This window comes from Xyrauchen texanus, chromosome 3 (genome assembly GCF_025860055.1).
Source record: "Xyrauchen texanus isolate HMW12.3.18 chromosome 3, RBS_HiC_50CHRs, whole genome shotgun sequence".
NCBI classification, from domain to species: domain Eukaryota; kingdom Metazoa; phylum Chordata; class Actinopteri; order Cypriniformes; family Catostomidae; genus Xyrauchen; species Xyrauchen texanus.
The window spans coordinates 56,353,622-56,372,154 of record NC_068278.1 but is presented as its reverse complement, the minus strand read 5'-3'; the positions used below and the strand labels follow the sequence as shown (position 1 = coordinate 56,372,154).

The 18,533-nt window shown below is 39.2% G+C and overlaps 1 protein-coding gene across 1 annotated transcript in view; it reads left to right on the top strand.

Annotated features, from left to right (window-relative positions):
* LOC127622940 (netrin receptor UNC5C-like) overlaps window positions 1-18,533 on the top strand; it is a 189,098-nt gene that overhangs the window by 102,555 nt on the left and 68,010 nt on the right. Inside the window, exon 5 of the mRNA XM_052097134.1 lies at window positions 10,328-10,508. Coding sequence (XP_051953094.1) covers window positions 10,328-10,508 — 181 coding nt within the window. The remainder of the gene's footprint in view (window positions 1-10,327; window positions 10,509-18,533) is intronic.

Below are 18,533 nucleotides of genomic sequence, written 5' to 3'. Positions count from 1 at the left end.
AACTGTTGGGCGGGGGGGTTGGGTGGTGGTGAGCCAAATGTTGTTCAGTTGTTGTTTGTTTGCTGCCCTTTTCTGCATATCGCGGCGCCGTTTTGTGGTCCGTTCTGCATAACGCGACAGCTCATTTTAGCTGATCTCGGCCCACTTGGCACGTTACGCGGTCGGCCCATCGGCACCTCAGTTCTCCCGAAGGACAGTCCGCCCCTGATTGGCCCCAAAAGTGCGTCGGCCCACCGGGAAAATGCCCGGTATGACAGATTACCAGTCCAGCCCTGCTCACATTTGCGAACACCTCTAATAACATTACATAAATGTTTGCTTAATGATACTTATTTGTGATGTCAAGGATTAGTATTTGATTGTATTGTGAGAATAAAGCAGTTCTAAGTTTAAAAAGAAATGAGCTGTGTGTGCTCTAGAAAAATATATCTCTTCACGGCGTTTCTCAAATATCTGTGTCACATAATAACACACACCTCGGCTTGGAAACTACATTGCTGCAGGAGGCTGTCAGCTGCGGTGTGTGATCAGAGATAGATATAGGACACTGAAACAGATTTTACATTTACTCTCCCTCTCTATTTCTCTTTGTACATAAGAAATGAGCTCTAATGTGGATTGGCGTAATTGATAGAAAACACATTATAGCCAGATTATTCAAATTGATTAATAATGGTATCAATTAATAATGGTATTTAACCACAGTAGATCATACCAGACAATTTGTGTATATCCCTTTTCCCACAAGTTAGCTCATTCTCACCTTCACTCTTAAAAATAAAGATACAAATTAGAACCAAAAAGTTTCAGCTGGATGTAAGCGAACCTTTTTAAAGCGATCGTTCAACCAAAAATGACAATTTGTCATCATTTATTCACTCTCATGTTATTCTAAACCCTTATGACTTTCTGTTTGAAAACATTGTGCTAGTCATTTCCCCCCCGCAATGCAATAACAATTAATGTGTCCTAAATTTGGCATGAAAAAGCAGCATAAACAGATCTTAAAAGTGGTCCATTTGACGCACGCGCTATATTTAGTGTCTATTGGAGTCATATGATAGCTTTTTGCGAGGAACAAACTGACATTTCTGTAGTTATTCACTAATAATCAAACTCTCCAGAAAGCTGTTAACCACTACTAATCAGTGAGTCGAACCAAGTATTCCAAGTGTGCTATATACCAAGTGTGCTATATTCCAAGTGTGCTATATTCCAAGTGTGCTATATTCCAAGTGTGCTATATTCAAAGTGTGCTATATTCCAAGAGTGCTATATTCCAAATGTGCTATATACCAAGTGTGCTATATACCAAGTGTGCTATATACCAAGTGTGCTATATTCCAAGAGTGCTATATTCCAAGAGTGCTATATTCCAAGAGTGCTATATTCAAAGTGTGCTATATTCCAAGAGTGCTATATTCCAAGTGTGCTATATTCCAAGTGTGCTATATACCAAGTGTGCTATATACCAAGTGTGCTATATTCCAAGAGTGCTATATTCCAAGTGTGCTATATACCAAGTGTGCTATATTCCAAGAGTGCTATATTCCAAGAGTGCTATATTCCAAGTGTGCTATATACCAAGTGTGCTATATACCAAGTGTGCTATATTGCAAGTGTGCTATATTGCAAGAGTGCTATATTCCAAGAGTGCTATATTCCAAGAGTGCTATATTCCAAGTGTGCTATATTGCAAGTGTGCTATATTGCAAGTGTGCTATATTGCAAGTGTGCTATATACCAAGTGTGCTATATACCAAGTGTGCTATATTCCAAGAGTGCTATATTCCAAGTGTGCTATATTCCAAGTGTGCTATATACCAAGTGTGCTATATTCCAAGTGTGCTATATAACAAGACGGACCACCAATGGTTTCAAGAAGGTGTTATATCTCTGCAGTGATTTGTCAGAATTAAGTCCTCTTCATCAGGACAGTCACAACACTGTATAAAGCTGTTCAATTGTGCGATTAAAGAAGCAGGGGTGTACTCTGACTGTTAGCACAATCGCTGCATTATTCACTATAGCCCTATTACCACAGATGTAGGGTACTTCAGTACTCACAAGCCCTTGCTGAGAGCTCAACCCCATATATAGTGAAGCCTATAAATTACACCTTCTGCATTTGTCCCTACAGAGCATTTCTTGATTGCAAAGGCTCAATGGTGCTAGCTTGAATCCACAACGAAACCGTATGCAATCTTCAGAGCCTTAGCTCATAAAAAGATGCTGGATTCCTGTCTGAAAATATGTGGGTTTAAAAAGGTTTAGGAGTCGTTGAAATTGGCTGTGTTATTGTGTTCTTGGGCCTCACACCTGGAGTTCTAGTGAGAAGAACTCGAGATATTGAAGAATATTTAAATTCGTTTTCTGTACTAATGGTAGTGGTGTGGTTGTGTGTGTGTGGGTCTATACACGATTGTGTGATTCAACCTCAAATATCGCCACATGTCTACGATTTGTCCAACAACCAATTAGAACATCGTGAGGTCGACTAGTTTCTATAGTTTTACTTTTACAAGTCTTTATAAAAGGTCTTGGGCAAAATGCTGCAGCTCAGTGTCAGGGTCTTGGCAATCTTCTTATAGCCTAGGCCATCTTTATGTAGAGCAACAATTCTTTTTTTCAGATCCTCAGAGAGTTCTTTGCCATGAGGTGCCATGTTGAACTTCCAGTGACCAGTATGAGGGAGTGTGAGAGCGATGACACCAAATTGAACAAACCTGCTCCACATTCACACCTGAGACCTTGTAACACTAACGAGTCACATGACACCGGGGAAGGAAAATGGCTAATTGGGCCCAGTTTGGACATTTTCACTCAGGGGTGTACTCACTTTTGTTGCCAGCGGTTTAGACATTAATGGCTGTGTGTTGAGTTATTTTGAGGGGACAGCAAAATTTATGTTATTAAAGATTTATTTTTTGTTTGTTTTAGTTTTAGTTATACAAGTCTTTATAAAAGTGTTCTAAGATATGAACCAAACCAACCAGCTCCGAAGTGAATCACAACATTAAAAGCTTTTATTTGAAGCTAAAACGTTTCTAAAAATCAGGAAAATAAAGTTGAAGACGACAGTGAATTTAGCAACTTTCATGGGAATGAACTGCAATCCCATGAAATATTTCAAATGGCATTTTCGAATTAAAAATTATTTAAATATTAAAACTAGTTAAAGTTGATGGTTTTAAGTATAGAAACAATATATTTTAAGATTATTACCATATACATTTAGACACTTGCAAATGTAAAATGCAAATATTATAATCATAAATCAATTCCTCAGAGGGAAAAAAAATCATGTGATTTTTACTTTCAGAACTAGACTGTTCTGATCTGACTATAACTCTTAATCTCACTTTCACTTCCACATTCTTCTTCTTTAGCTTTTGGCTTTTCACATTCTTCATGCATATCGCCACCTACTGGACAGAGAGGAGAATTTATATAATAAAGGACTTAAATATTGACCCGTTTCTCACTCTCACTTATCATATCGCTTCTGAAGATATAGATAAAACCACTGGAGTCGTATTGATTACTTTAATCACCTTTCACTTGCATTGTATGGACCTACAGATCTGAGATATTCTCAAAAATCTTTGTGTTTAGCTGAAGAAAGTAAGTCAGTGAGTAAAATATTAGATTATTTTCATTTTTGGGTGAACTATCCCTTTAATTAAATGGTCTGCACTTATATAGCGCTTTTATTTTAACCTTAGAGGTTACCAAAGTGCTTCACACTGTGTCCCAATCACCCATTCACACACATATTCACACATCAATGGCAGGAGAGCTGTCATGCAAGGCGCTAGCCTGCCATTGGGAGCAACTTGGGATTCAGCGTCTTGCCCAAGGACACTACGGCATGTGGGCCGGGAATCGAACCACCAACCCTGTGATTGGCAGCCGACCCGCTCTACCACCTGAGCCACAGGACAAAATAGGAACGCAAATAGGTCTCCCATTCGCCACTATTAAAGTTTACCCCTCTGCAGTTTACATCCGTGATCCAAACTTAAAAACGTGGAATGGGTCAGTTGGTGGTCGTTGAATCACGTTGCTGCTCATTTGCATAATGTTAAACTATTTCCAACTTTGTCAAATTACTAGACACGCCCACATCGCATCACCAACAGTTGCTGTCGCTCATGTCACCACAGACCACTAACTTTCATGGCAAATGATTGACTTCTGGTTGCTTTGTCACTGAAATTCTCTGTCTGTGTGAACACCCCTTGAGACTGCACACACACACACACACACACACACACACACACACACACACACACACATGCACATCCACTAGTTTCTCGAATTTTAGTTCAATATGTTCCATCCAAAATAAAAACTTCTTGATGGGGAAAGTGTTCGTTTTATATCAAATATCCGTCACATACGCATAGATACACAAGCATACGCATAAATACATACAAATATTGCACCATGACGGAAAGCAATTATTTGCAAGATATTCAAATATTTCAGGAAATTTCATGATTAGTTTTGCTCTCAGCATGTGTGTGTGTGTGTGTTTGGGTGTTGATTTTGCGTTTGCCCGCTGGGCACGAGATCTCAGTTGAGCCAGTAAACAGCAACAGGAGAAAATGAGCAGGTGCGTGAAGAGTGCTTCTCTGCCACTTTCATCCTGATCGGCAGAAGAGTCCCTGCCAAGAAAATCAGCCTGACCACAAACAGCCGTGATTGGACAGAGTCTGAGCTTCAGAGAGACGGCAGTGAGAGATAAGGCCAAACTGTCAGTCATGCCCAAACCTATGCCTAGAGACTGCATTAAAAACAAACTGTTTTATGACAGATGTGTAAGTGCAGTACCAGACAAGAATTTGGACACACCTACTCATTTTTAATTTGTGTTATTTTCCACATTTTAGTATAATAGTAAAGCCATCAAAACTAGATTTGTATGTTTTCTAAAAACAACTTACCACTACGATGCCACGTTTGTCAAGGTGTTCTGAATGGGTTTTTAATATGCTGTTATTTGGTTGCTAGGTGGTTGCTAGGCTGTTCTAGGTGGCTCACTAAGATTTTGATGCGTGTTTTTTCATCCACCAGACAAAACATTGTAAGTCTGATTCCTTAGAAATGTAGAGGCAGCACACCTGCTACAACAAGCTGAATCATTTGAGGTTTAATAACGTGTCAAAGTTTAATACTTTGTATTAGTGGTTTGTTTAAATTGCTAACCCGTATGTATGAGCAATAGCAACAATGATGCTTGCTACAGCAATTTAGCATTTCTTTGACTTCAGGCACTTTTAGCTCTGTGGAATTCTAGAACGAAATCTCATTTAAAAAAATGTCACACTCTCAATGTTTTTTGTTACATTGTTCTACTAACAGCCCTGTGAACGCAAAAAAAAAAACAAAAACAAATTTGCTGTGGTCTCCCATTCACTGCTATAAGATTTTAACCCTCTATATTTTACTACCGCGATCCAAACCTGGAAATGTGGAAAGGGTTAGTTGGTGGTCGTCGAATCGCATTGCTGCTCATTTGCATAAAGTTCAACTTTTTTTAACACGTTTACATACTCCTTAGCCAAATACATTTAAACTCAGTTTTTCACAATTCCTGACATTTAATCATTGAAAACTTTCCCTGTCTTATGTCAGTTAGGATTATTTCAGATTTCTTTCTTTCATCACATTCCCAGTGGGTCAGAAGTTTACATACACTTTGTTAGTATTTGGTAGCATTGTCTTTAAAATGTTTAACTTGGGTCAAATGTTTTGGGTTTCCTTCCTCAAGCTTCTCACAATATGTTGCTGGAATTGTTTCCCATTCCTCCAGACAGAACTGGTGAAACTGAGTCCGGTTTGTAGGCCTCCTTGCTCACACACGCTTTTGTGACTGAGCTTTAACTTCCTGGCTGATGTCCTGAGATGTTGCTTCAATACATCAACATACATTTCCTTACTCATGATGCCATCTATTTTGTGAAGTGCACCAGTCCCTCCTGCAGCAAAGCACCCCCTCAACATGATGCTGCCACCCCTGTGCTTCACAGTTTGGATGGCGTTCTTCGACTTGAAAGCCTCACCCTTTTTCCTCCAAACATAACAATGGTCATTATGGCCAAACAGTTCAATTTTTGTTTTATTAAACCAGAGTACATTTCTCCAAAAAGTAAGATCTTTGTCCCCATGTGCACTTGCAAACTGTAGTCTGACTTTTGTACGTCAGTTTTGGAGCAGTGGTCTGGTCTGGTCTGGTCTGCACTTATATAGCGCCTTTTTTAACCTTTGAGGTTACCAAAGCGCTTTACACTGTGTCCCATTCAAACACACATTCACACACCAATGGTGGCAGAGCTGCCATGCAAGGCACTAGCCTGCCATTGGGAGCAACTTGGGGTTCAGTGTCTTGCCCAAGGACACTTCGGCACATGGAGTTGTGTGGGCCGGGAATCAAACCGCCAACTCTGCGATTAGCGGCTGACCTGCTCTACCACCTGAGCGACAGCCGCCCCACAGCCGCCGCTTCTTCATTTTACTGTGGATATAGATACTTCTAAAAATGCTTTACATACAGTACATCAAACTAATCACTGAAAATATACCACTGGAGCAACTGCCATGACTTTCTACATGAGCTATGAGTATACAGCTCTGATAAGAACAACTTATTTATGTTTAATTTACATTTGCCTACAAAACTTAAATTTGAAGCATTTAAGTATAAAACTTGATCAAAAGTACAGATCAAAATACAGTACTGTGTGAATTGCTTCTGTCTCTTCATGTAATCCCAGACTGACTCAATGATGTTGAGATCCATGCCATCTGTTGCAGGACTCCTTGTTCTACTTCTATTCTATTTGCAAAAGACATGTTTGGTAATCTAAAACGAATACTACCTATTGACACACTAAAGCAGAAGACATAAAATAACCATCTCAAGACAAATGTTTTCATGAAACTTTTAATGCACAGTACTGGATATTCAGTCAGTGGTGTCCAAACTTTTGACTGGAAATGTATGTACGTGTTCAAGTGTTTTGCATTTGCAAAATTGTGCATGCGATTTTGCCAAACTTGAATCAGGTGGAGTTTTAGATAAAAATTCATTTGAAACAGGTGTTGCACTGCCATAACAAGCACAGCAGGAAAACAATATGAGTCTGCTGAGGCTCTGTGAGATAACAATATGACAAAACAATAATCTTAGGGTTTAGTTTGACAGCTGGGATTTGGGTTACATGCAGATGTAACGAGATAAAGTGCACAGGGAAATGTGTGCGTGAGGTATAATGTGGGCGCCATGTTTGTCACAGCTGGAAAGCATGAGCTGCTGATTGGTTGAGTTGCCCCCCTACTGAGCCAATGAGTAGCTGATATTTTTACCCCATTCCCTCCAGGCGAGCTCTCAGCGCCATTCAGGTACACTGCTGTCACACACACTTACATACACACACACACATTTACTTCTCATTTGTTATTTTGTTTGTGCGTGGAGAAATATGTAGCTCTGTACCAAGGCATCATCGACTCAACCATAGACACAAAAGCTGTTCTAATCAGTCTGCCGCATGATTACACTGCCTCATTTTCAGCAGTAAGATAACATTTTCACTTTCCCCCACCACCTAAAGTTTTGAATATATTTCATTAAATGTTAAGTTTCCAAAAGAATGACTAGGTTTTTCATTTTCAAAGAATAGCTGGAAATTACACAGCTGTAATGTACCGCCATGATAACTATAGATTTCTAAACACTTCTGCTGGGAAATGATGGCACACTGAAAAAACTGAAAAACGCAGGTTGTCCAATTTACTAAATCATTTTATTTTTGATGTACACAACAAATTTGTGCTTCAGATCTAAACTTGTTTTATTTGCTTTCGATTAATGTAGGGCAGGGATGGACTGGGGCTGGACTGGGAAGAGAAATTGGCCCAGGATTTTACATGGCAACTGGCCCAAAACTTGTTGAGTTGGGGTGGGGGGGTGGGGGGGTGATGGCATGTTCGCTATCCTTTATCTGGGGGGAGTGGTGGAGGTGTAGTGGGCTAAAGCACATAACTGGTAATCAGAAGGTTGCTGGTTCGAGCCCCACGGCCACCACCATTGTGTCCTTGAGCAAGGCACTTAACTCCAGGTTGCTCCGGGGGGATTGTCCCTGTAATAATTACACTGTAAGTCGCTTTGGATAAAAGCGTCTGCCAAATGCATAAATGTAAATGTTATCTGCATATCGCGATACCGTTCTGCGGTCCGTACTGCATAACACTGCGGCTCGTTTCAGTTTATCGTGGCCCATTCGGCACTTTTCGGTTCTCCCGATGACCCATCCGCCCCTCATTGGCCGGGAATATATATGTATATATGTATACCCAATATGCCAGATTACCAGTCCAGCCCTGATGTAGGGTGAATGTGAACTAATTAAGTATGTTTAACAACATGGGCATGGGGATTTGCATGGGACTTGATGCGGAGAGAAAAATGCAACAAAATAAATTAAGTGTTATTTAAAGCATTTTCCAACAAGATGAGAAAAGGGGTAGATTTAATAGTCTTTAATGTTGTTTTGGGGCTACTTACATTTACATTTATGCATTTGGCAGACGCTTTTATCCAAAGCGACTTACAGTGCATTTATTACAGGGACAATCCCCCTGGAGCAACCTGGAGTTAAGTGCCTTGCTCAAGAATGTTAACCCATTCTTACTATTTCGACACAACCTCATCTATGTTGTTTGCCAGTTAGAAAACGTTATTTTTGTTACTAACCAGGGTTAAATTGGGAGTTTGGAGGTGGGGGAATTTATTTTCTGAAATAGTTTTACATGCTCTCGCAATAAGTTTTGAATTCCCTTGCTATAGTTTTGCTTACCTTGGCATAAATTTAGCATGGTTTTACAACAGTAACCATATTTATTCATGATATTCATATTGAAACCATAGTGATAACACAGGAAAACAAAAACTCAGATAATACAAATCCTAATTTTGTGGTTATAATGGTTTTACTATACAAATACCATAGTTTAACTGGTTTTTATTATAGTAATATTGTAGACTGTAGGAACCATAGTTTTTGGCGGAAATCATGGTTTTATCATAGTAATACCGAAGTAACCGTGATATTTGTAGGCTAACCATATTTTGTTTTAGCAGTGAGGTTACCCCCCAATAATCAAAACTAGCAAGTACAGCTTGTTACCCCTTACCCCCTCCCCCTGCATCACAATACAACCCCCCGAATGTTCAAACTAAATCTACGCCCTTGAGTGTGTTAGTATAGTAATCATTGCCTTTTATGTGAATGGTCCTGGATTCAAAACCCCTCCAGATGCCAGTTATTAAACCAAGCAAAACTTAATCTGCATATTACTGGATGACAGAAATGGGTGCGCAGTTGCACATTTCACGATTTATAGGTAACAGAGAGCAGACAGCGGAGCAATGGAGAAGCGGACCGTGCATTTGTATTCAGAGTTGCACTATCTTGTGCTGCTCTAGAGAATTGCGCCGCTCTCTAATATTTATCTTTACCAGTGTTTGCAACTGACCAGAGTGAAGCATAATTTTATTTTATTTTTTTAGCAAAACCACATGCTAAATGAGGACGAAACATGTTAAATGGATCTAACAAAAAACTTGACCGGAGCACGTGAAATGAAATGGGTTGAAAAATCAGCTGCCTTTTTTTTTTTTTTTAAAGTTGTATTGAAGGCTAATTTAACCCCTGGCTCTAATTTTAAATCAGCACAATTTTCAACAACAATATTCAATACAGCACATAATACTGAATGTAAGATTTACCTGCAATGCATCACTTACAAGATGGGACTAGTGTCACTTTTATCCATTTTCCCCAGGTGGCCATCCTTATTTTCGATTTCCATCCTTATTTCCTAGGAAACCGAACAAATATGTAAATGACAAATTTTGCACTAAAATGTTTGTTTGATGTTTTTGTGCTGTTCTTCAGACCATGTCAGACACCATCCTGACCTGTTTCTCCTTCAGTATTTTCAATATTTGTGGGCCATTTTGTTTACTCAACGCTGCATCCACAAATGTCCTCACAATTTTTATGCCATGCTTGTGATTTACTTTTAATGTCCACACATTGTTGTCTTAAGATATGTTCTATCATTTTACGAAATTACTTAAAATCTGATTATTTGAAGCACATAAGCGGGTTTGGTGCAGAGGGACAGCGATGTTTGTGGACGTTCTGATATTTCACATCTTCAGTCATTCAGCCCATAAGGTATAGCTACATATGATGGATTTCGCTTACTTTGTAAATAATTTAACATGCTTCCTTCTCTCTCTTTGTGTTTGCAGGTGGAATGGTTGAAGAATGAAGAGATAATCGATCCTGCAGATGATCGGAATTTCTACATCACTATCGATCACAACCTGATCATCAAACAGGCACGACTGTCAGACACCGCTAACTACACCTGCGTCGCTAAGAATATCGTTGCTAAGAGGCGCAGTACAACGGCTACAGTTATTGTCTATGGTGAGTATTTTCTCTGCTGTTACTGTACAGTGTTTTTACCAGCCTGATCTCATAGAACTTGAAATAATCTGATTATTCTCTGCTTTTTGGCATTAAAATGTAAACAGTCATGAGCACAACACTTGTGCTCATCGGATAAGTTGGTAAAACTGGCATTAAAGGTGTTTACATGTGATGCAAAATCAGTGTAATGGGCAAAAACGTATGTGTGAAGATGAAAATGTTTTGCTTAAAATACTTCATAATTTACCTTGATAAAGGAACACAGTTTAAGGTGCTTGCATGACCGTAAACTTTGTCGCCGTATCAGGCATTATCAGTGTAGGAACGTGTATGAAAAACACGCTCATTATCGCTGGGAGTTATGTTGTGTACCATTCGAATTTCAAGTCGAATGTGGGATATTGCTAATTGATATTTCCGTCTTGCTATCAAAAAGATGTTCCATTGAGACGTCCCATTTATTCAATGCTAACTTCATTGCTAAATTTTGTATGGTATTATAGTTCATAAAGTTTACAAACTGTATGCTAAAGTGTTTGAAGTCAAATTAACTGTTGGAAAATGTAAACACAAAAAACTACGTTCAACTCGAAAGAACTTCAAAAAACAGCCTGATATCAAGTAAATTACTTTACTGTGGCGAAACTTTTCAAAATACATGATTTATTAAATTTATAGCAGCAGTTCCGAGGTGAAATGAAAGTTAAAAGTTCTGCCAAACAGACGAGGTTTTTAAGGTTAATGCTCTGTTGAGTTTTGAATGAACAAAACCGACCTCCCTACCCTAAAACTCCCTACCCTAAAACCCTAAACCTAACTGATAGTGTCATAATAAGCAAATGTGAGATGAAAAATGCAATTGCTGAATCAACCATTTTGTGCTGCTTCTATGACACAATCTGCTTACGTGTTGTCACGTGTGCACTTTAGGACTCGTACTCCAGTCCTTTACATCACAAGTGCAGCGCTTTATCAATTGAGCTACCGTGCAATTTGATCACATTTGAACATGCTCGTAAATGTAATTGGTTATGTAATGCAAACATTAAAATGTTAATTGGTCTGCACTTATATAGCACCTTTTTAACCATAGTGGTATTCAAAGCTAGCCTGCCATTGGGAGCAACTTGGGGTTCAGTGTCTTGCCCAAGGACACTTCGGTATGTGGAGTCACGTGGGCTGGGAATCGAACCACCAACCCTGAGATTAGTGGACAACCCGCTCTACCACCTGAGCCACAGCCACCCCTGTGTAAGCATTACAAGTCATGCGCCATAGTAAAAGTGTTTAGAAGTTATAAGATAGCATTGTGTGAGGAACAGGGTGAAAAGTAAGTGTTTGTGAACTGGCAATCTGTCATTTGGAAAAATGGAAAAAGGTCATTGTTGTTGTTGTAACGCCTGTAGTGTTAATTTCAACTGTAAACTTCTGTGATATGTAACACGATCTCTTTTCGAACCCAATTTTTTTTTAATGTAGGAATAGCAACATTAATTATTTTTTATTTTATTTAATACGCTGATTTTTGGTGGTTACCAGCGTATTGGTGGGCATGTAAATGGAAATTCTTTTAGTCCCATTAAATTATGCCATATCGTGGTAGTCTGCTGCCAACTTGCCAACTTTGCACTCAAACTAGCCTTTAAATGGGGAATTGCGTTCAGCATTTTTGTTGCTTGTTTGCACTGTTGCTTGATGTACATGTTTCCTACATAAGTGAATCTGGTGCTAAAACAATGCAGACAGCACATGCATATATGAGCTAGCAGGTGTAATTGAGTCATAGTGAATTTTTTCCTAAATTATTCTTAATAGATTCACTGAGTTTTTCAGAATGTTGTTTGTGTTAAAGTTCGCAATCTACATCTCAAAGATTACATACACAGAAAAGATTTTTGCATTGGTGGCTCAGTGGTTGAGGCTCAGGGTTACTGACCAGAAGGTCAGGGGTTCAAGCCCCAGCACCACCAAGATGCCACTGTTGGGCCCTTGAGCAAGGCACTTAACTCCAGGTTGCTCCGGGGGGATTGTCCTTGTAATACGTGCACTGTAAGTCGCTTGGATAAAAGCGTCTGCCAAATGCATAAATGTAAATGAAAAGATCTGAGTTTGTGTCAGTCTTATCGAGGACATTTTGATTGCCTCTCCTAAGAACACAACACACTTAGCAGCACATAGACATGCGCAAACACTCCAACTTCTCGAAACTCCTCGCTGCCACCTGCTGATCATCGCTCAGACAGAAGCTGTGCGAGTGTGTGCGGAACTTTTGCATTTTTCACGCCGCATGTCACTGCACGACACATATCAATTACCCTCGCATCTGTAAAAACACTCACACAAAAGCGCCTCTCACGCACAGGTGAATGTTTAACAGCTTGTCATCATTTTTGAAAGATAGGAAATTGTCTGTTTTGAATGTGAAAAGCAGAACCACTCTCTTTCTTGACCTACATTCCAAAAGCGTGACGTATCGCACTAAAAAGCTTTGGAGTTGTGAACTTGGCCTTCACTGAAGTATTCAGTGGTTCTAATGTGTCGTTTGTACTCCACACAAATGCTTCTGTTCAATAAGAGCTTTTTGTTGAATATGTGAGTTTGTTGCCTTGAAGGTAATTGATATGCGGTGCCAATTCTGATCTTGGGATAATGGCTTGATGATTTCTGAATGAAGGGTTCTCTTTACTTTATGATCTGTTCTAGTCCATAGGGGAAAAACATCACCAATGAGATCTGTTTAATGTTTAATTTGTTTCCCCTAGATAGCAGAGAGTAAAAATGGAGAGCAAAAGGACATTTTCCTAGGGTTTTCTTCTTGAGAAAAAGTCACAAGTTGGGTCATGGAAAAAGTCACGGAAATTAATAAAATCTTAAAAAACAAATGCATTGGCCAAGCTTTCTCATCTGGGCTATTTCATGTCAAATCAACTAAATTTCAGAAACTTCCCTGACTGAATTTTTTGTATTTAATGTATTCTGAAGAAAGATCAACATAAATGATGATGAAACCCAAAATATGAAATGCCATGGATCAATATTTACAGAGTAATCCATTATTTTGTAGACGGATCAAAATGACAATTTTCACCTATGATTTGGAGCAAAACTACAGGTCAAAACGTAACCTTAGAAAGGTGTCAGCATCATTATTCAGTACCCATTGTTGCATTATATGCCAATGGCGCGAGTCCAACAATGGGGTAAAAAACACTTTGATAGTGTTGTTGGAGTCCTTATAACTCCAGATGTTACAAAATGTTTATCTTAATATACTTTTAGATTCTGGTTCTGAACAACATTTTCTATCTTCCTTTTTAAGGCCCTGTAAAGTTAAATCCCATAGATAAGGCACTTGCAATGTGGCTCTTGTCCAACAAAACAAACGTCTGAAGTTAAAATAATGTTGAAAATAGTCATGTACTTTAATTAAACAATTAATAAAACAATTATGTAATAATCTCCAAAAATGTTATTAAGAATAAGCAACACATGTGGGTCTTCAGTTTGTGCAATAAATATACTTCTATTGGGAAGACTAGCAGACTTGAGTGAAAATTAAGATTACATTTATTTGATGAATATAAAACAGAAAGGTAATGTCTCTCTTTGGCGTAGGCCCCGCATAACGGTCCAAAGAAGTTGTACTCGGAACCGTCATATCCTGCCGGAGATAGGAGGCAGGGGCGAGGAGCCTACCCCCGTGCAGGACAGGACTCAACTGGTGGTGGTGGTGGTGTGGTGGAGGTTGCCACGTTAGCACACTGAAACAGCAATGTGATAGATTGCGAGCAGACTTATAAAGCAATGGCTTACATGTGATTGGCTGGGAATTACCCAGCTAACGGTGCGATGATGTACAGCTGCTATTCTTCCCGCTAGAACTACGCTGCGCTTACATATACAGTAGTTTGGGGATTTCAGAAATGTACATCTGCAAAGATCTGGAATGCATTATGAAGGGGTCCAAACACTGAAGATGCTGAAACTGTACTGATTTTCTGATTATGCATTGTCTGCCTCAGGTGTTCACACACATCTATCTGAGACTAGGTGGCGCTATAATTAGTATATTTACATTGTCACTTATAACTCTTAAACCAAATCAAAAATAGTTTTTTCCTCCAAACCCTGTAATTTTCATATTTATGGCTTTTGTCAGCATTTATCCATATCTTTCACCAGGAAAAGCAAAATCAGAAACAACATTTTGAGCCAGGGACCTCTTATAGAGTTGACAGAGAATGACCCATCTACATTTGCATACTTGTTTGCATATTTGAAGGCACCAAAACTTGCTATCAAACTGTTTTTGAAACAAGGATGTCTGGCCTTCTACCATTACAAATCAGTTTAAGCATGTAGATTTGTGTTAGGATGCATTAATCAGTGAAATAACAGTGACTCTTTTAAAGAGGAACATTTTCACCCCCTGGGATTTTGGGTGCTTTGGTGGGTTGTCTTGTTTTCATTGCTAATCTTCTCAGATTAAAGCTCTCTCAGAGCGAGACTATGTTTGTGTTGTATATGGTATCAGATCCTTCAGAAATTCTAGATGTTTTCTCGAGTGCCTCTCTTTGGCATCATCTCCTCCTCATCAAAGTGGATTTAGTGACTCAGTGTTTTTGAGGTTCTGTCGACTTTCACAAGAGATGTCACGGTTGAGATCAACTTGCTAATATGGGGTGTTAAGTTTGCTTTGCCATAAATACAAGCATGTGGGAGTGTGTGTATGATTTGTCACTGAGGTTTTAAGTGATGTGGCATTTAGTGGTGCTTGATAAGGAAAGCAGCAATGTTATCCACTTATACTTAGGGCCGTAATTTGAAGAAATCCCTAACCCTGAGGACTAAATCGTGTACCTTATAATAGTCACGTCCCACACCCATCCCGTTTGTGCTACAGACATCAATGGCACTTCAAGTCATGTAGCTTGTTAAGGAAAGGTAAGGTATTATTTTTCTAACTAATCAGACTACTGGATGATTAGTAAAACCAGAATACTGTATATATATATATATATATCACACACACACACACACACACACACACACACACAGTATATACACTCACTGGCCACTTTATTAGGGACACCTGTACATCTACTTATTCATGTGAATATCTAATTGAAGCCAATCGTGTGACAGCAGTGGAATGCATACAATCATGCAGATACGAATCAGGAGCTTGAGGTTAATGTTCACATCAACCATCAGAATGGGGAAAAAATGTGATCGCAGTGATTTCGACCGTGGCATGAATATTGGTGCCAGACGGGCTGGTTTGAGTATTTCTGTAACAGCTGATCTCCTGGGATTTTCAAGCACAACAGTCTCTAGAGTGTATAGAGAATGGTGCGAAAACCAAAAAACATCCATCAATCGGCAGGTCTGTTGGTGAAAATGGCTTGATAATGACAGAGGTCAGAGAAGAATGGCCAGATTTGTCCAAGCTGACAGGAAGGTGGCTGTAACCCAAATAAACATGTGTTACAACATTGCCATGCAGAAAAGCATTTCTGAACATACAACACGTCGAACATTGAGGCGTATGGCCTACAGCAGCAAAAGACCCCTCCAGTTACCACTATGGTCAATTTAGAACAGGAAACTGAGGCTGCAATGGGCACAGGCTCACCAAAATAGGACAGTAGATGATTGGAAAAACATTGTCTGGTCTGACAAATCTGGATTTCTGTTGAGGTACACAAATGATGCTGAGGCCCACTACAGCCTCAGTTTTCTGTTCTTGGCTGACAGAAGTGGAACCCAACGTGGTCTTCTGCTGTTGTAGCCCATCCACCTCAAGGTTTGATGTGTTGTGCATTCTGAGATGCTATTCTTCTCACTACAATTGTACAGAGTGGTTATCTGAGTTACCATTGCCTTTCTGTCAGCATGAACCAGTCTGGCCATTCTCCATTGACCTCGCTCATCAACAAGGCATTTCCGTCCACAGAACTAGTGCTCACTGGTTGTTTTTTGTTTTTCGCACCGTTCTCTATAAACTCTAGAGGCTGTTGTGCATGAAGATTCCAGGAGATCAGCAGTTGCAGAAAACTCAAACCAGCCCATCTGGCACCAACATTCATGCCATGGTCGAAATCACTGAGATCATATTTTTTCCCCATTCTGATGGTTGATTTGAACATTAACTGACGCTCCAGATTCATATCTACATGATTGTATACATTACACTGCTGCCACACGATTGGATGATTAGATAATCGCATAAATAAGTAGATGTACGGATACATAATAAATTGACCAGTGAGTGTATGTATATATGTGTATATATGTGTGTGTATATATATACACATATATAAATTCCTTCTGTGGTCCGATTGTGACTGTTGTGTGCATTTTCAATTTCAATAGTAGCACCTAATAAACATGCAAAAAAATAAAAATAAATAAAGATTCTAGATAAAAATGTATGTCCAGGCTATAGAATGTCATTTTTTTTTTTAATCAAATTGTTTACGTTTCCAGGAGTGTTGGTTATTCATGTTTTAGAGACATTACAGACTTCAGAAATGATCATAATTAATTATGATTCAAAGTAATGGCCAGCATCAACCAATCACTGCCAACAATGCTAAAACAAAATTATGAATCTGAATCCAAACATGCTGAGAGGTCCAAACATCATTTGCAGATTTAGGTTTCTTACCAGATGTAGTTTTGTTGGCGTTCCTCCCAAAGACGAACTTCGTTGTGGTCAGCCCCATGTTATTTTGTCACATGACTCAGTGTGTCGAACGTTTAACCCTTTACTGACAGCCCAAAGTGTTCTGAACTGAGATCAATCAGTTTAAATTTAATTTAATTATGCGTTGCATATAGCAAAGTGTAAAGGGATATAAGGGAAAGGAGGAGGTGAGAACCGGCTTGACAATATAAATAATATTTTAATGAAAAACTTAAACAAAAGACACAAACATCAACACATGATGGTCAGCTGCCCGTAAACGATCTCTCTCTGTCACACCACCATCAGCAGTCGGCCTTTATCCCTCTCGGAGGCTTGATTACCCTGATAAGGGACCGGGTGTGCAGAATCACTAACCGGCCCCGCCCTCAGTCCTGTCACACGAAGCTCAAATAAAACGTCCACGCATGTTCACTTCCAGGAATATTCCGGTTTCAATACAAGTTTAGCTTAATGGACAGCATTAGTTGCATAACGTTGATTACCACAAAAATTATTTCGACCCTCATCAGAAAAAAATAGTGGTTGCATTAAGGAAATTACAATGGAAGTGAATGGGGCCAGTCAATAATTGCTAAAATACATATTGTTTCAAAAGTAAAGCCACAAGGTGTAAAGATTATACGTGTTAACATGATTTTAGTGTGATAAAGTCGCTCACTAGCCTTGTCTTTGTAAAGTTATAGCCAAGTGTTCATGTTGACATAACCCTGGGAAACACTGTTATCTGGTAAACAGCGGTAAATCTCTGATTTTATCACAATAAAATCATGTTAACATGCAAAATGTCTTGTGGCTATACTTTTGAAACGGTGTGTATTTTAAAATGTATGAACTAGCCCCATTCACTACCATTGTAAATGGTTTACTATAACTGGGACTATACACTCACCTAAAGGATTATTAGGAACACCTGTTCAATTTCTCATTAATGCAATTATCTAATCAACCAATCAAATGGCAGTTGCTTCAATGCATTTAGGGTTGTGGTCCTGGTCAAGACAATCTCCTGAACTCCAAACTGAATGTCAGAATGGGAAAGAAAGGTGATTTAAGCCATTTTGAGCGTGGCATGGTTGTTGGTGCCAGACGGGCCGGTCTGAGTATTTCACAATCTGCTCAGTTACTGGGATTTTCACGCACAACCATTTCTAGGGTTTACAAAGAATGGTGTGAAAAGGAAAAACATCCAGTATGCGGCAGTCCTGTGGGCTGAAAATGCCTTGTTGATGCTAGAGGTCAGAGGAGAATGGGCCGACTGATTCAAGCTGATAGAAGAGCAACTTTGCCTGAAATAACCACTCGTTACAACC